Source organism: Schistocerca americana, chromosome 9, assembly GCF_021461395.2.
Source record: "Schistocerca americana isolate TAMUIC-IGC-003095 chromosome 9, iqSchAmer2.1, whole genome shotgun sequence".
In the NCBI taxonomy this organism is placed as follows: domain Eukaryota; kingdom Metazoa; phylum Arthropoda; class Insecta; order Orthoptera; family Acrididae; genus Schistocerca; species Schistocerca americana.
The window spans coordinates 76,124,101-76,141,877 of NC_060127.1; the positions used below are offsets into that span (position 1 = coordinate 76,124,101).

General features: G+C 37.6%; 1 protein-coding gene across 9 annotated transcripts in view; it reads right to left on the bottom strand.

The window, feature by feature from the left end:
- The window catches only part of LOC124550884 (zinc finger and SCAN domain-containing protein 12-like), a 124,132-nt gene that overhangs the window by 41,732 nt on the left and 64,623 nt on the right, over positions 1-17,777 (bottom strand). For all 9 annotated transcript variants that reach the window (XM_047125650.1, XM_047125643.1, XM_047125642.1 and 6 more), the window contains one exon: positions 11,957-12,061. In XM_047125650.1, coding sequence (XP_046981606.1) covers positions 11,957-12,061 — 105 coding nt within the window. The remainder of the gene's footprint in view (positions 1-11,956; positions 12,062-17,777) is intronic.

Consider the following 17,777-nt stretch of genomic DNA (forward strand, 5'->3'; position numbering starts at 1 on the left):
GTCAACCTCTTCAACCTGCATGTCTTCATATGTTACACACATGCTCGGATGAAATTTCTTACAGGTTCTGAACTGCATATAGTGGGTCCTCTCAAAGTTTAATGACAGTGAATTAGCTTTAAACCACTTGTTAATATTGGTGAAAATCTGATTAGCAGTTATTTCTAAATTTGTACTTGACTTGCTACTTATTGCAATGTTTGTATCATCTGAAAACAAAACAAACTTAGCATCTGGGATGTAACAGATGAGAGGTCATTAATGTACACAAGAAAAAGCAATGGACCCAAGGTGGAACCTTGAGGAACACCACATGTAATTAATTCCCAGTCAGACGAAGACTGACTGCTTACTGCATAGATATTTCACAATGACATCCTTTGTTTCCTGTTAGATAAATAAGACTCAAACCATTTCGCAGCATTGCTGGTGACACCACAATATTCCAATTTACTGAAGAGAATGCTGCAGTTCACACAGTCAAAGGCTTTTGACAGATCACAGAAAACGCCAGTAGCCTCTAATTTATTATCGAATGAATTAAGTACATTCTCATTGTAAGTGTAAATAGCTTTCTCTATATCAGAAACCTTAAGAAATCCAAACTGCAACTTGGACAATATATTATTTGCAGTCAGATGCTTAAGGAGACACTTGAACACAACCTTTTCAAATATTTTTGAGAAAGCAGGCGAAAGTGTAATTGATCAATAGTTTGATGGTATCTCTTTATCCCCTTCTTGTAAAGAGGCTTAACTTCAGCATACTTTAGCCAATCTGGAAATGTTCTGCTGATGAGAGATTGATTACACAAATAATGCAACTCGCATGAGCACTCTTTGATTAACTTCATTGATATGTTATCATACCCACTGGAATACTTAGATTTTAAGGATTTTACGATGAATGCTACTTCTTTGGGAGATGTGAGTGTCATTTCCATTTCACTGTAGTCATTTTTAAAGACTGGTCTCAGATACTCCATTGCACTGTTCACTGTACCTGATAACCCCAAGCTGTCAGTAACAGAAATGAAGTACTTATTTAAGTGGTTTGCAACACTACATGTACTTGTTACCAAAGTCACATTAATTTTTAGAACTATCTGTTCCTCTTCCTTTTTGGCCCCACCTGTCTCTGTCTTCACTATCTCCCATATCCCATACAGTTTTTCTTTTGCTGCCTGATGTAATTGTCTCTGTCTTCACTATATCCCATACAGGTTTTCTTTTCCTGCCTGACGTAGTTACTTTTTTCAATATTTAGTTGCATTTTTTGTAATGCATTACAATTCTAATGTCAGAGTTGTTCCTAGATAGTAGATACAGTCTCCTTTTTGTCCCACATGGTATCTTTATTTCTTGTGTAATCCACAGTTTAGTTTTTGACTTCTGTGTTATTTGAGTTACCTTTAGGGGAAAACAATTTTCAAAAGTGTACGTGACTTCATTAATGAATGCTTTGTATTTTCCATTTGGGTCAGCAGTATTGTAAACATCTATCCAGTTCATGGCTTTGAGCAATTTCCTGAATTTCTCAATTTTTTACTTGTTTATTACCCTCCTGCACTCAGATTTAGTTCATTTTTTATCCTGACAAGTTTGAACAATGATGGAAATAAAAGGTAGGTTCAGGAGTGGTATTAAAACTCATGGTGAGAGGATATCAATGATAAGATTCACTAATGGCATTGCTACTCTCAGTGACAGTGAGGTAGAGTTGCAGGACTTGCTGAATGGAATGGACAGTGGATTGAGAATAAACCAAAGGTAGATGAAAGTCTGATGAGTAGCAGCAATGAAATTAGTCATAAAATTACAACAAAAACTTGGGACTGTGAAGGAGATAAAGTGAAGGAATTCTGCTACCTTACAAGCGAAATATCACATGGTGGACAATGCAAGGAGGACACAGCGAGCAGATTAGCATTGGAACAGTGGGCATTACTGGTCAAAAGAAGCCTACTAGCATCAATCATCAATCTCAAATTGGGGAAGAAATTTCTGAATATATAGGTTTGTAGCACAGCACTATATCGAAATTGAACATGGACTGTGGGAAAACTGGAAAAGAAGAGAACTGAAGTGTCTGAGGTGTGGCACTATAGGAGGATGGTTAAAAATTAGATGGACCAATGAGGAGGTTCTCTGTAGAATCAGTGAGGAAAGGAGGATACACTGGCAAGGAGAGGGGATAGGATGATAAGACATATGTTGTGACATCAAGAAATAATTTTCATACTACTGCAGTCTGGTGTAAAGGTTTTACGCTGTAAGAGAAGTCAGAGATCGAATAATATCCAACAAATTATTGAGGACAAATGCAAGTGCTGCTCTGAGGGGAAGAGGTTGGTAAGATAAGAATTTGTGGTAGATTGTATCGAACCAGTCAGAAGACTGATGAAAAAACTGACGTACCTTCACTTGTGATATGCGCAAAGTTTGATATAGCAAGAATAGATGTGATTTATGGAACATAGTACTTTATAGATAAACACGTAAGATACAATGGAGTACAGGTTGTGCATAGCACTGAACACATTGACAGGACACCAGTAATACAGATTACAGAATACGCCGAGCACTCGTTTGTGAATGCTTAAGTAATACTGTTTCCTTGGTGGCTCACACGAGCATGCCAGTGGGCTGACCCAAGTGGCCTCTATAAGCAGGCTTGTGAACTGCATGGATTGCAATGTCTGAAATTGTGCGCATTGTGAATGAAGGTACAACAAAAACAGGCAGTCATAGCGCAAGACATGAGAAATCATGCAAACACCATTGCCATCACATGCAATATGTTCTTTGGAATAACATTCCTTTCCTTTGCCAGTTCACAGCCAAGTTCATCTTTCAACCTAACCTAGACCTCGGACAACACTACAGATCATAATGTCACCACGAACTTCTTTCATAAAATAGTAAAAATAATACTGAATAAACATTCTCAGTGTTCCATTGCAGCATCATACACATGTTTGTATCATGTCACATGTCCTGTGTTGTGACTGGCTGATAGAAGCAAATGGAGCTGCCGCGATGTTGATTAACATGTTTGTATGGCTGCAGTGTTGTAATTAGTGGTATTCATCTTCATTCAGCCTATGTAAATAAGCAATTTAACTGATGCAGCACGTAAGGAATAGAGCTTACTTTTACGAGGTCATCCAACCTTTGGAAAAAAAAGAAAGTGGCTCACCTGGAGCACTGGAGACCTCATCACAGTTGAAGTAGTTCCCTTGGAGCTCCACACACTTCTCCCAACAGTGCCGCCATTGTTGGAATAATGCCAAAAAAGCCTCTTTTGGAATGGAGTTTTCTTGGCTGGTATTGCTGCCATAATTTCTTCTCATGTCTGAAATTGTGTTCCTTTCAATGGTCTCTTGAGTTTAGGGAGCAGTCAGAAGTTGCAGGGGGCCATATGAGGAGAGTAAGGAGCCTGTTGAAGCACAGGAATCTGGTTTTCCGCTAAAAAATAAAAAAGTCTGAATAAAGTGTGAGGAATGAGATGGACCACTGTCGTGATGGACATACCAATCTCCTGTTGCTCGTAAGTCCAGTCTCTTGTGCCGCACACCATCATATAGTCAACAAAGGACATCCCTGCAGTACTCTTCAGTTAGTGATTGACCCTGTGGTGTGCACACGTTGTGTACCGCACTGCAGAAGTCAGAAAAAACAGTCAGAATCACTGATTCTGCTGCACAGTTGGCGAGCCTCTTTGGTCTTGGTAATGAATACTTCCACAGTGACGACTGGGATTCAGTTTATGGGTCATACCCACACACTGACAACTTGTCACCAGTGATTATGGTGTTCACGAAGACATGGTCTCTGTTTGTGTAGTCCAGAATATCCTGTGAGACTTCAACAAAAAGTTGCTTTTGCTCTGTCGTCATTGGCTTCGGCACAAATCTCACTGACACTCTCTTCACGACCAAATCTTAGGTCACAATGGAATGTGCCAATATGCGCCAATACACTCACCTCCTCCACAATTTATCTGACAGTCACACGATGGTCCCGCATCACTGCAGTGCTCACTTTGCCAGTGACCTGGTCATTTGGGCTTGTTGATGGCTGATGAGTGTGGCTCGCTCTCCTCTGATATTTAAACTGCTTGTACTACTCCTTAACATGTGCGATGCTCATAGCATCGGCACCAAAAACCGTCTGAACCTTCAGAATGGTTTCCACCTGGCTGTTGCCCAATTTCTGGCAAAATTTCATGTAGTAGTGCGGCTCCAGTTGTTCCATCATTTCCCTTGAAATGAAAAACTGACGCAAGACCTATACACTACCCCACTCAGCTGCTGCTTGCCAGCAACTGATGCTATCGACAGGTGGGAAAAAATTTGCACATGTGCAAGAAGGTTCAAGTCGGCTCATGCAAGCACACTAGATTCGTATTGATGAGGTGTTCAAGGGGAGGGGGGAGGGGGGAGGGCGGAGGGGGGAAGGGGGAGGGGAATGAGGGAGTCAAATACATTTTTTTAACAGACCTCATACTTCAAGTTAAAAGTTCAAAAAAAGCTTAATTATCATAGGAAAATCAACTTTTAGTGATGAGACCTGTAAGTTTCTGAAAAACATAAAGAGGGAAATACTTCAGGCAGAGGTGAAGGAAACACTGAAACACAATAAGTTGCAACTTCAAATTAGATGTCTACTCTTATGCCCACACATCCATGCAGGTATGTGTTCACAGCACTATGTTCTTGGCTCAACCCTAGGATGACAATGATGCACTCCAGTAATGTTGAGAGGGTAAAATGTCTGTTATGTAAACCTATAGTCTATGACAGTGTTTACAGCCTACGGGATGAGGATGGACAGTAGACTGCTGCATGGATAGCCAATCAGCACTCAGTCTGTTTCCACATTCTGTACTGTATAAGCTTTCATTCATATTTGAGCATTCTATCATGTTTCACATGCACAAAACTACAATTAACTGACTTATGCTGTGTTCTGTGTGATGTGCGAGTCTTCTCATAATGGCTAAAACACTTAGAAGATGAAAAGCATTTCACAAACTGGCAAGGGACCTTATTTTTAAAGTGTATTCATTCTTCACATGTGAAGCAGATCCAAGTGAGCTGGTTTGCAACGTTGCCAAGGGGCAGGAATGTAAGATAGCGGCTGTTTATGCACTTTCACTGAGTTGACAATGCAGCATTACTTGTGAGTCGTGTGGCCAGAGGCTACTGATGCTGTCACTGACTATAAAATGGGATATCTCAGAAGTGTAAACATTCTGTATGCATAGAAATCCTTTCAGATTTTAGCGGAAAGGCTACTTTCCCTGCCAGCAGGAAATGTGGACTTCTCCAAATTCCACTTTTTTGTTGAAGGCAGATTGCCTTCCATGTCCAAATATGGACTTCTTGTGGCTGTTTTCACACTGCAGTGAAGTGTTGTTGGATCAATGGAATAATGTTCAAAAGAGAATTCTGAAGTTGTGACAATGTCTTTATTCCTTCACCAGTTTATGGATGCAGAGCTGTCTTTTGCCCTATTAATCAGCTTTAATAAATTTAATGAGGTACTGGTGTAATCCAGATATGGCAGCCAAGTCTCAGGCCCTAGATGTCACTTCTATTGGGCCACTAATATGCAATGAGTCAGGGGGTGGAGTGTGTTTGTGTGTGTGAGTGAGTGTGTGTGTTGGGGGGGGGGGGGGGGGGGGAAGGTAAAAGTAAAGAGATCAAGAAAGGGAAAAGTAGGAAGTGGAAAAAGAAGAAGTACAGATAGAAGGAAAAGATAAAAGACCAGAGGGCACAAAAAACGGAAGAAGCTAAGATATAAGGAGAGGATTAATGACAATATTCTGATCAAACTTTGCTGAACAATAGTTCCACAAGACATACCTCTTCTGTATTGTATTCTTTATTGGTCCTCTCAATCATTTTTGTAAAGCAAGTATATTATGATATTGGAAAATTTAAAATTTTTATGATACAATACACACAGTATACACATCCAACAGTAATCATACATAACATTTTCATCATAGAAGACAATAGGTATCATACAGTTGTTCAATCAGTTCCATTTACAACAAATGCAAGAAATTCAATTGCTCCACATCTTAAAAAATCTTTACAAATTTTCTACTATCATTACATTTTTATAATAATAGTACATACATTTAGGTTTTTAACCTGCTAGTACTCAGCTACACCTTAACAACACTCTTGAACTAGTCTGATCCAGGTAGATGTTCCAAATGCTGAACCATTATGGGGTTGGTGGAAGGAAGTGCTAACCCACAAGAATATACTGTGTTAGATTAGAGGTACGTTTGTTCCATAGTGAGGGGATCCTCAAGGATGTAGAACATGCCATAAAACAATACATAACACACATTTTAAAAAAGAAAGCAGAAGAAGAAGGATGGACACACACACACACACACACACACACACACACACACACACACAGAGAGAGAGAGAGAGAGAGAGAGAGAGAGAGAGAGAGAGAGAGAGAGAGAGAGAGAGAGATTTTTTGGGGGGGGGGGGGGAGGGGGGGATGCTAATGTGCAAACACAGTTAATAGCACTTATTTACATTAATGGCATGACTGCATTGAAGATTATTAGCCTTTACAAATGTCTGCTTGTGTCTGTGTATTTGCAGGTGGATATGTGTGTGTGTGCGAGTGTACACTTGTCCTTTTTTCCCCCCTAAGGTAAGTCTTTCCACTCCCAGGATTGGAATGACTCCTTACCCTCTCCCTTAAAACCCACATCCTTTCGACTTTCCCTCTCCTTCCCTCTTTCCTGATGAAGCAACCGTTGGTTGCGAAAGCTTGAATTTTGTGTGTATGTTTGTGTGTCTATCAACATGCCAGCACTTTTGTTTGGTAAGTTACATCATCTTTGTTTTTAGATATATTTGTCGCACGTGTGTGTGTGCGTATATATATATATATATATATATATATATATATATATATATATATAATAGAGGGAAACATTCCACGTGGGAAAAATATATCTAAAAAGAAAGATGATGAAACTTACCAAACAAAAGCGCTGGCAGGTCGATAGACACACAAACAAACACAAACATACACACAAAATTCTAGCTTTCGCAACCAATGGTTGCCTCGTCAGGAAAGAGGGAAGGAGAAGGAAAGACAAAAGGATATGGGTTTTAAGGGAGAGGGTAAGGAGTCATTCCAATCCCGGGAGCGGAAAGACTTACCTTAGGGGGAAAAAAGGACAGGTATACACTCGCACACACACACATATCCATCCACACATACACAGACACAAGCAGACATTTGTAAAGGCAAACTCTTTGCCTTTACAAATGTCTGCTTGTGTCTGTGTATGTGTGGATGGATATGTGTGTGTGTGCGAGTGTATACCTGTCCTTTTTTCCCCCTAAGGTAAGTCTTTCCGCTCCCGGGATTGGAATGACTCCTTACCCTTTCCCTTAAAACCCATATCCTTTTGTCTTTCCTTCTCCTTCCCTCTTTCCTGACGAGGCAACCATTGGTTGCGAAAGCTAGAATTTTGTGTGTATGTTTGTGTTTGTTTGTGTGTCTATCGACCTGCCAGCGCTTTTGTTTGGTAAGTTTCATCATCTTTCTTTTTAGATATATTTTTCCCACGTGGAATGTTTCCCTCTATTATATATATATATATATATATATATATAGACACACACACACACACACACACACACACACACACACACACACCCTCGTACGTGCATACGAGGAAGTCATTGACAGAGATGTCAACAAATGAATATAGGAATCAATATACAAAACTACAATATGTCTTAAACACTGCCTGCACTGCTAATGTGCTGGAAAGAGTTGACTGTATGTGGGAATCCAGCATGCTACTGAGATGACTGAAGTTATGAAATAATGATCGAGGTGACAAAGTGGGGTGGTGGTTGTGACTTCTTACCACATGACTGGAGATGTCACTGTGTCACATAGTAGCACACAGTGATAGAAAGTGGTAAAGCCTGTGCATGAGGCATGTTACTATCTTCTGCTTAAGATAATAAATAGGCAAACTGTAATCTGACTCAAGAAGGCAAGTGAGAACAGCACAGTGCATTCCTGTAGCAGTTGTCTGTTTACAACCACTGGACTGAAGAGAAACTGACAAGAAGTGAGACTGGGGAGACTGTTGATACTGTGCTCTGGGGTTTTATAACCTAGGAGTGTCAACTCTATAATGAGCTCTGGCCTCAGAAAATAAGCCCAGTACCAACAGCTGAGAGGAGCAGTGTTCATGAACTACCTGCTGCTACTTGGACAACAAACAATGTTTTCTGTCCACAGGCATTTCACATCGTGCCTCAGCTCCTACCACCAGAACAGTTGTATTTGTATCACTTCAGCTCCTCAAAGAAGAAGAAGAAGAAGAAGAAGAAGAAGAAAGGGACCATCTCAATTTCTATCTCAGTTTAATGGTTGCCACTATGTTGATAAAGTGAGTAAATCCTTTCAAAATGACTGCATCTGAAATAAGGTTCCAGATACACTGTTCCTGCACTGTACAGGAATCTGTCTATTTTGGTTTTCTTTCTGCCTACATTTTTATAGGTAATGGGACACTACATTCACCAGCAATTAGTCATTAAGTACAGGTCTGGAATATGCAATGATATGTGTTGTTGTCATCTTCGTACTCAAGACTGGTTTGTTGCAGCTCTCCATGCCATTCTATCCTGTGCAAGCCTCATCATCTCTGAATAACAACAACTTACATCCTTCTGCATCTGCTTACTGTATACATCTCATAGTTTCCCTCTACAATTTTTGTTGCCCACACTTCCCTTTGATGAACTGACAATACCTTGAATTCTCAGAATATGTCCCATCAACCAATCCCTTCTTCTGGTCAGGTTGCATCACAAACTTCTTTTCTAACCAACTCTATTCAGAACCTCCTCATTAGTTACATGATCTACCCATCCAATCTTCAGAATTCTTCTTATATTCTCTACTTGTCTAAACTGTTTAATGGTCATGTTTTACTTCCATAAATGGTTACATTCCATACTAATTTTTTCAGGAAAGACTTCTTGACTCTTAAATCTATATTTGATGTCAACAAAATTCCTCTTCTTCAGAAAAACTTTTCTTGCCATTGCTAGCCAACATTTTATATCCTCTCAAGTTCTGCTATAACCAATCACTTTGCTGCTCAAACAGCATAACTCGTCTACTACTTTAATTGTCTCATTTCCTAATCTCATTCCCTTAGCATCATCTGATGTAATGCAATTACCTTCCATTATCTTGGTTTTGCTTTTTGTTGATGTTCATCATATAGCTTCCTTATGAAACACTGTCCATTCTGTTCAACTGCTCTTCCAAGTCCTTTGCTGTCTCTGACAGAATTACAATGTCATCAACAAATCTCAGAGTTTTTGTTTCTTCTCCCTGGACTTTAATTCCTATTCCAAATTTTTCTTTGGTTTCCTTTACTACTTGCTCAATGAACAGATTGAATAACATCAGGGATAGGGTGCACCCCTGTCTCACTCCCTTCTCAACCACTGCCTTCCTTTCATGCCCCTCGATTCTTGCAACTGCCGTCTGGTTTCTGTAAAAGTTGTAAATAACCCTTTGTTCCCTGTATTTTACCCCTACTACCTTAAGAATGTCCTGCATATAAGAAGGGCAAAAGAATGGGCCTGCAAGATTACAGACTAATATCCTAACATTAGTGTGCTGCAGAATTCTTGAACATATTCTCAATTCAAATATAATTAATCTTCTTGACACCAAGAGCTTATATCTATGAATCAGTATGGTTTTAGAAAGCATCACTCATGCAAAACTCAGTTTGCCCTTTTCTCATGTGATATACTGCAAACTATGGATGAAGGGCAACAGGCAGATTCCATATTTCTAGATTTCTGGAAAGCATTTGACACGGTGCCCCATTGCAAGCTGTTTATGAAGATACAAGAATATAGAATAAGTTCACAGATATGTGAGTGGCTCACAGAAGTATGTTGTTTTTGATGGCAAGTGTTCGTCAGAGACAAGGGTATCATCAGCTGGGCCCCAGCAAAGAGTGACAGAGCTACTGTTGTTTTATACACATAAAGAATTTGGCAGAAAGGCTGAGCAGCAATCTGTGGTTGTTTGCTGATGATGGCATGTTGTGCAGTAAGGTGTCAAAGTTCAGTGACTGTAGGAAGATACAAGATGACTTAGATAAAATTTGCAGTTGGTGTGATGAACAGCAGCTAGCCCTAAATGTAGAAAAATGTAAGTTAATGTGGATGGGTAGGATAAACAAACCCATAATGTTGGGATACAGCATTAGTAGTGTCCTGATTGCACAGTCATGTCATTTAAATATCTGGGCACGGCATTGCAAAGCGACATGAAGTGGAACGAGCATATGAGGATTGTGGTAGGGAAGGCAAATAGTTGACTTCAGTCTGTTGGGAGAATTCTCAGAAAGTGTGGTTCATCTGTAAAGGAGATTGCATATAGGACACTAGTGAACCTATTCTTGAGTACTGCTCAAGTGTTTGTGATCCATACTAAGCCAGATTAAAGGAAGACATTGAAGCATTTCAGAGGCAGGCTGCTAGATTCATTACGTGTAGGTCCAAACTCAAATGAGAGCCCCTGGAGGAAAGGCAACATTTTTTCAAGAAACACTACTGTGAAAATTTAGAGAACTGATTCTGTTATCTCCAATATAAATCGTGCATAAGGACCACGAAGATAAGCTACAAGAAATTAGGGCTCATACAGAGACAGACAGACAGTCATTTTTCCTTTGTTCTATTTGTTACTGGAACAGGACAGGAAGTGTTTGGTAGTGGTACAGGGTACCCTCTGTCACATGCTGTAAGGTGGATTGTGGTGTATCAGTGTAGATGTAGGTCAAAGAAAATATTCCAGTCAACATTGTCAAATGTCGCAGCTAGTGAAATTGTCAAAAGCTTTCTCTGAGTCTACAAATGCTAACTTTCTTCTAAGGTAAGTCATAGGGGCAGTATTGCTTTTCCCATTCTTCTGTACAGATTGTGTGTTACTAATTTTTAACCATGACTTATTAAAATGATTGTTTAGTATTATTCACACCTGTCATCATCTGCATTCTTTGGAACTGTAATTATTACAATCTTCTTGAAATATTTGATTAATTTCTCATGGTTGGGATTCACAGTCATATAATATTTCTTAAAAGACATTGTAGTCGCTATTGACTGTATGAATGTCAACAGCGACTATGATGTCTTTTAAGAAGTTCTTGAAATATGATGGTATTTTGCCTGTTTTGTGCATCTTGCATACCAGACGGAAGAGTTTTGTCATGGCTTGCTCTCCCAAGTCTGTCAGTCTGTCAGTAGTTCTGACAGAATGTTGTCTAACCCAGGGGCCTTGTTTCGACTTAGGTCTTTCAGTGCTCTGTCAAATTACTCTCACATACCATATGTCCCATCTCGTCTTCATGTATGACCTCTTCCATTTCTATAATACTGCCTTCAAGTTCATCTCCTTCATATGGACCATCTATAACCCCTTCCACCTTTCCCTTCTTTCCTTAGAACTAGTTTTTCACTGAGCTCTTGATATTCATACAGCTGCTTCTCTTTTCCCCAAAGGTTTCTTTGATTTTCCCGCAGGCAGCATCTATCTTTACACTAAGCAAATATACTTCTAATTTGTCCTCTAGCCATTCCTGCTTAGCCATGTTGCATTTCCTGTCAATCTCATTTTTTAGACGTTAGTATTCCCTTTCGCCTACTTCATTTGCTGCACTTCTATATTTTCTCCTTTAATATTAAGCCTTGTCTTTTTACCAACTTGATCCTCTGATATGTACAAAATTTTAATTATCTTGGGCCTTTTTCTTAATGAGGCCTTGCGTGAATGCACATGCACATGTACTGACATACTGACACATGGAGTGCATAGTCAGGGTCGTTGTATTACAAAGGAACATGACTTACCTCTTGAAAGTCATTGCTGACTGCCTTCTCTTCATCTTCGACAACCTCTATTTTCAAAGTATTGAATGTGATAGGCACAGGAAAATTTTCCGAAGGTGGGTATTCCTGAAACAGTGAAACAGTTTAAACAAAATGCCTTGTAAGGTGGGTACAGAGAACTTTCTAGCAAAATCATGGAGAAACAATCAGCCCATTTCTGTTTATTTCCATCTGTCTAACAAAAGCCTTTGAAGGAAATGATTACAGCTATGAACACAGTACTGTTTAAGCATCATATAGCAAATTTATACCAGTGCATTTGGACAAAGACTCATCATACTAGCATTCAGGGATGTAGTTTAGATTAGATTAGTTTTTCATTCCATAGATCCATGCTGAGGCGATCCTTGTGGATGTGGAACATGTCAACTTTTTTTTTTTAATCATTTGTTTCTATTAAAAAATTCGTCAATGGAGTAGAAGGAGTTGGCCACTAGTAAGTCTTTCAGGCTCCTTTTAAATTGATCTTTATTTGTAACTAAATTTTTTATATTTGCTGGCAAATTATTGAAGATGAGTGTTCCTGAGTAGTGGACCCCTTTTTGAACTAAAGTAAGTGCTTTTAAGTCTTTGTGTAGATCATTTTTGTTCCTGATATTGTATGTATGAACTGAGCTGTTTGTTGGAAAAAGAGATATATTATTTAGGACAAATTTCATTAAGGAGTAAATATACTGAGAGGCAGTGGTTAGTATACCCAGTTCTTTGAAGAGGTTTCTACATGACATCCATGAATTTACTCCACAAATAATACGTATTATACGCTTTTGGACTCTGAAAACTTTTGTTTGACTTGAAGAGTTACCCAAAAATATTATACCATATGACATTATGGAATGAAAGTAGGCAAACTATGCAAGCTTTTTCATTTTTATGTCGCCTATGTCTGCTAACACTCGAATTGCAAATACAGATTTGTTAAGGCGTTTCTGCAGTTCTGTGGTGTGCTTCTCCCAACTGAATTTATTATCAAGTTGTAATACCAGGAATTTAAGACTGTCAACCTCTTCTATCTGCTCTTCTTCATACTTTATGTATATGCTGGGTGGAAACCTCTTACAGGTTCTGCATTGCATGTAGTGAGTCTTTTCAAAGTTTAATGTCAATGAGTTGGCTTTAAACCATTTATTAATATACATGAAAATATCATTAGCAGATCTTTCTAGAACTACACTCGACATACTATTTATTGCAATACTTGTGTCATCTGCAAACAAAATGAACTCTGCTTCTGGCAGTGTAACTGATGAGAGATCATTAATGTACACAAGAAAAAGCAATGGCCCTATGATGGATGCTTGTGGGACACCACATGTAATTTCTTCCCATTCTGATGATGACTGATGACTTAATTCACTAGTCTCTTGTACTGACACCCTTAGTTTCCTGTTAGCTAAGTATGACTTGAACCATTTTGCAGCACTGCCCGTGACACCATAGAATTCTAATTTATTTAAAAGGATGTTGTGGTTCACAAAATCAAATGCCTTTGACAAATCACAGAAAATACCTGCTGCTTGTAATTTGTTATTTAATGAATTAAGTACATTTTTGCTGTAGGTGTAAATAGCCTTCTCGATATCAGAACCCTTCAGAAATCCAAACTGTGTTCTTGATAATATGTTATTTGTGGTCAGATGGTTGAGAAGCTGCTTGTACATTACTTTTTCTAAAATTTTTGAGAATGCTGGCAAAAGTGAAATTGGTCTGTAGTTTGATGGTATCTCTTTATCCCCTTTCTTGAATAGAGGCTTAACATCTGCATATTTTAGCCAGTCAGGAAATGTCCCAGTTATAATTGAGTGGTTACACAAGTAACTTAGAATTGTACTAAACTCACAAGAACACGCCTTAATTAACTTTGTTGATATTTCATCGTAACCACTAGAATGCTTTGTTTTCAAAGATTTTATTATGGAAGTTATTTCTTTTGGTGAAGTGAGTGACATATTCATGTAGCTGAAGCTATTTGTAAAGACTAGTTTCAGATATTCAAGGGAATTATTTACTGATCCTCACAATCCCATTCTATTAGTAATGGATATAAAGTACTTGTTAAATAGATTTGACACACTATGCCCATCGGTTACTAATGTGTCATCTACCCTTAATGCTATTTGCTCCTGTTCCTTTCTGGTTCTACCAGTCTCCTCTTTCACTATATCCCATATTGTTTTTATTTTGTTCCCTGACATTGCTATCTTCTTCTCGTAGTGCATTTGTTTAGATGTCTGAATTACTCTTACAGGTTCTGAATTGCATGTAGTGAGTCTTTTCAAAGTTTAATGTCAATGAGTTGGCTTTAAACCATTCATTAATATACATGAAAATATCATTAGCAGATCTTTCTAGAACTACACTCGACATACTATTTATTGCAATACTTGTGTCATCTGCAAACAAAATGAACTCTGCTTCTGGCAGTGTAACTGATGAGAGATCATTAATGTACACAAGAAAAAGCAATGGCCCTAAGATGGATGCTTGTGGGACACCACATGTAATTTCTTCCCATTCTGATGATGACTGATGACTTAATTCACTAGTCTCTTGTACTGACACCCTTTGTTTCCTGTTAGCTAGGTATGACTTGAACCATTTTGCAGCACTGCCCGTGACACCATAGAATTCTAATTTATTTAAAAGGATGTTGTGGTTCACAAAATCAAATGCCTTTGACAAATCACAGAAAATACCTGCTGCTTGTAATTTGTTATTTAATGAATTAAGTACATTTTCGCTGTAGGTGTAAATAGCCTTCTCAATATCAGAACCCTTCAGAAATCCAAACTGTGTTCTTGATAATATGTTATTTGTGGTCAGATGGTTGAGAAGCTGCTTGTACATTACTTTTTCTAAAATTTTTGAGAATGCTGGCAAAAGTGAAATTGGTCTGTAGTTTGATGGTATCTCTTTATCCCCTTTCTTGAATAGAGGCTTAACATCTGCATATTTTAGCCAGTCAGGAAATGTCCCAGTTATAATTGAGTGATTACACAAGTAACTTAGAATTGTACTAAACTCACAAGAGCATGCCTTAATTAACTTTGTTGATATTTCATCGTAACCACTAGAATGCTTTGTTTTCAAAGATTTTATTATGGAAGTTATTTCTTTTGGTGAAGTGAGTGACATATTCATGTAGCTGAAGCTATTTGTAAAGACTAGTTTCAGATATTCAAGGGAATTATTTACTGATCCTCACAATCCCATTCTATTAGTAATGGATATAAAGTACTTGTTAAATAGATTTGACACACTATGCCCATCGGTTACTAATGTGTCATCTACCCTTAATGCTATTTGCTCCTGTTCCTTTCTGGTTCTACCAGTCTCCTCTTTCACTATATCTCATATTGTTTTTATTTTGTTCCCTGACATTGTTATCTTCTTCTCGTAGTGCATTTGTTTAGATGTCTGAATTACTTTTTTTATTATTTTACAGTATTCCTTATATTTAGCTAAATCATCAGTATTGGAGCTATTCTTGGTCAACAGATACATTTTCCTTTTTGTCTTACAGGAAATCTTTATTCCTTGTGTAATCCAAGGTTTTATTATAGACTTCTGTTTAATTTGAGTAACTTTTAGAGGAAAACAGTTTTCAAATATGGTACTGACATTGTTCATGAATGTATTATATTTTTCATTCATGTCATGGGCACTATAAACATCTTTCCAGTTCATATCTTTGAGCAGTTTTCTAAAACACTCAATTTTTGGTTGATTGACTACTCTCCTGTACTCAGACTTAGCAGTCTTGATAATCTGCTCAGAATTTACATCTAAAACAAGGAGCTGCATGTCATGATCTGATAGTCCATTTATTACAGGTTTTATGATATGATTTTGTTCCTTTGATTTGCCTATAAAAATGTTATCAATGGCTGTCCTTGAGGATTTAGTGATCCTAGTTGGAAAGTTTACAGTGTGAGTTAGATTGAAAGACAACATTACTAACTGCAGTAAATGTTTACTGGAAGATTGCATTAGAAAATCTGTATTAAAGTCACCAGCAATCAAAATTTCTTTGTTTCTTCCTGTTAAATAAGCCAAAAGAGCTTCTAGATGATTTATGAATAGATATTCAGTTGGACCAGAGTCCTATACACTTTGAGAAAAGCCTGGCTGCAAAATCAGAAATCAACCATTGCAACACAGTTGTAAAGGTCCAGTTTAAGCATTATGTTGATGTAAGAAATGTAATTTGAACAAATGTGACTCACACAAAGCTGTAAATCAATAAGAAGGGATAATAACTTTAAAATATTTTTCATTTAAATGTCCAATATCTCAGAAACAAACCCTACTTATTGCTAATACTCATAGAGAAACACTCAACACATGTTTTAGTAATAACTGAACATAAACTAAAATCCAGTGAAATAATATGTATTAAAAAGCTGTTTATTAGCAAATAGTTATTATTGAAGGTAGTGAAATGAAGGAGGTGGCATGGCAGTTTATGTTAGTAAACAGACAGCATTTTAAAAAAGATCTCTTTTTGAGCACCACACCATAAAAGTATCAATCTAAATGACAAGTGTTGTTCTCCACTGTAATATGTTGCAAAGCATAAAGTAATTATTTTGATCACTTTTGCATGGTGACAGTATCTACATTCTACTGTGTCAAAATCAACAAACATTCTGGAGAAACAAATGGTGAAAATGCCAAACATTATCCACTAAATAGAAATTAACAGAATAGAAATGGGATTTTCCATATCAGATGAAAGGATGTGGTGACAAGTGGAATGAGTATTATTCAATACTTGTGTGACTTTATGACTATTGCTGTCCTGTCATGGAAATACAGAAGGTAGTAAAACACTGACAAAATTGAAGGAATTCTGCATTGAACTTCCCGCTAGGTCTCATTCAGCTCAGGAAGAGTATACACGATGTTAATTGCTTTATAAAGCACCCTCTGCATATTTAAAAAAAATACAAATCAAAATACAGTTAAAAATCAAACCACCAGAGATGGTTAAAACAGATTAACCTGAATGTCAATGGAGCGACATGTTACAGCCAATGGTGATGTGTTCAATTAGACAGAACATCAACACCACACCATTTCGGTTTGAGACAATGGATACAGCAATAGGGGAGACATTGCAATAAAGACCTATGAGGAAACTCATTGCAAAAAACTGATAGAACAATTTTTTTTTACTTTTATTTTAGCATTTCAGAAGGACTCTTACAACCAATGCCACTGTTTGTCATGGAGCAAGTTTTCCAGAACTGTAGATTTCCTGCCATCTTACTGGGAGATCCAGACTTTCTCCATGTGAACAGTATGTGTGGCATGTTTAAACACAGGGAGATAACTGCCTTACATTTTCAGCATTAGATTTTCAAATATTTTAACACAAATATTAACAATATAGGATCATTTCCTACCTTCCAGGTAGGTAGGAAATGATCCTATGGTAGGATGTTTCAATACAAATATTTTAAGAACTTATTGTTTACGTGTTCTGAAATATGTTTTTATTAATATACAATTTATACTTTTGATGAAGAACATGATACACTTGTATATTTTTATTTTATAACTTTTTGTTTTATTAATTAATGTTTTGGTCAATAATTTGAGTATGTTGTTTAATACAGGATTTCAAAATCAAAATTTGCATAACAACAACAACAACAACAATAATAATAATAATAATAATAATAATACATTGCAGATCCATACACATTCCCTGATACACTTACACATGGAATAACTTATCTGAAACCTAAAGATCAAGCAGACACAGCAAACCCAGCTA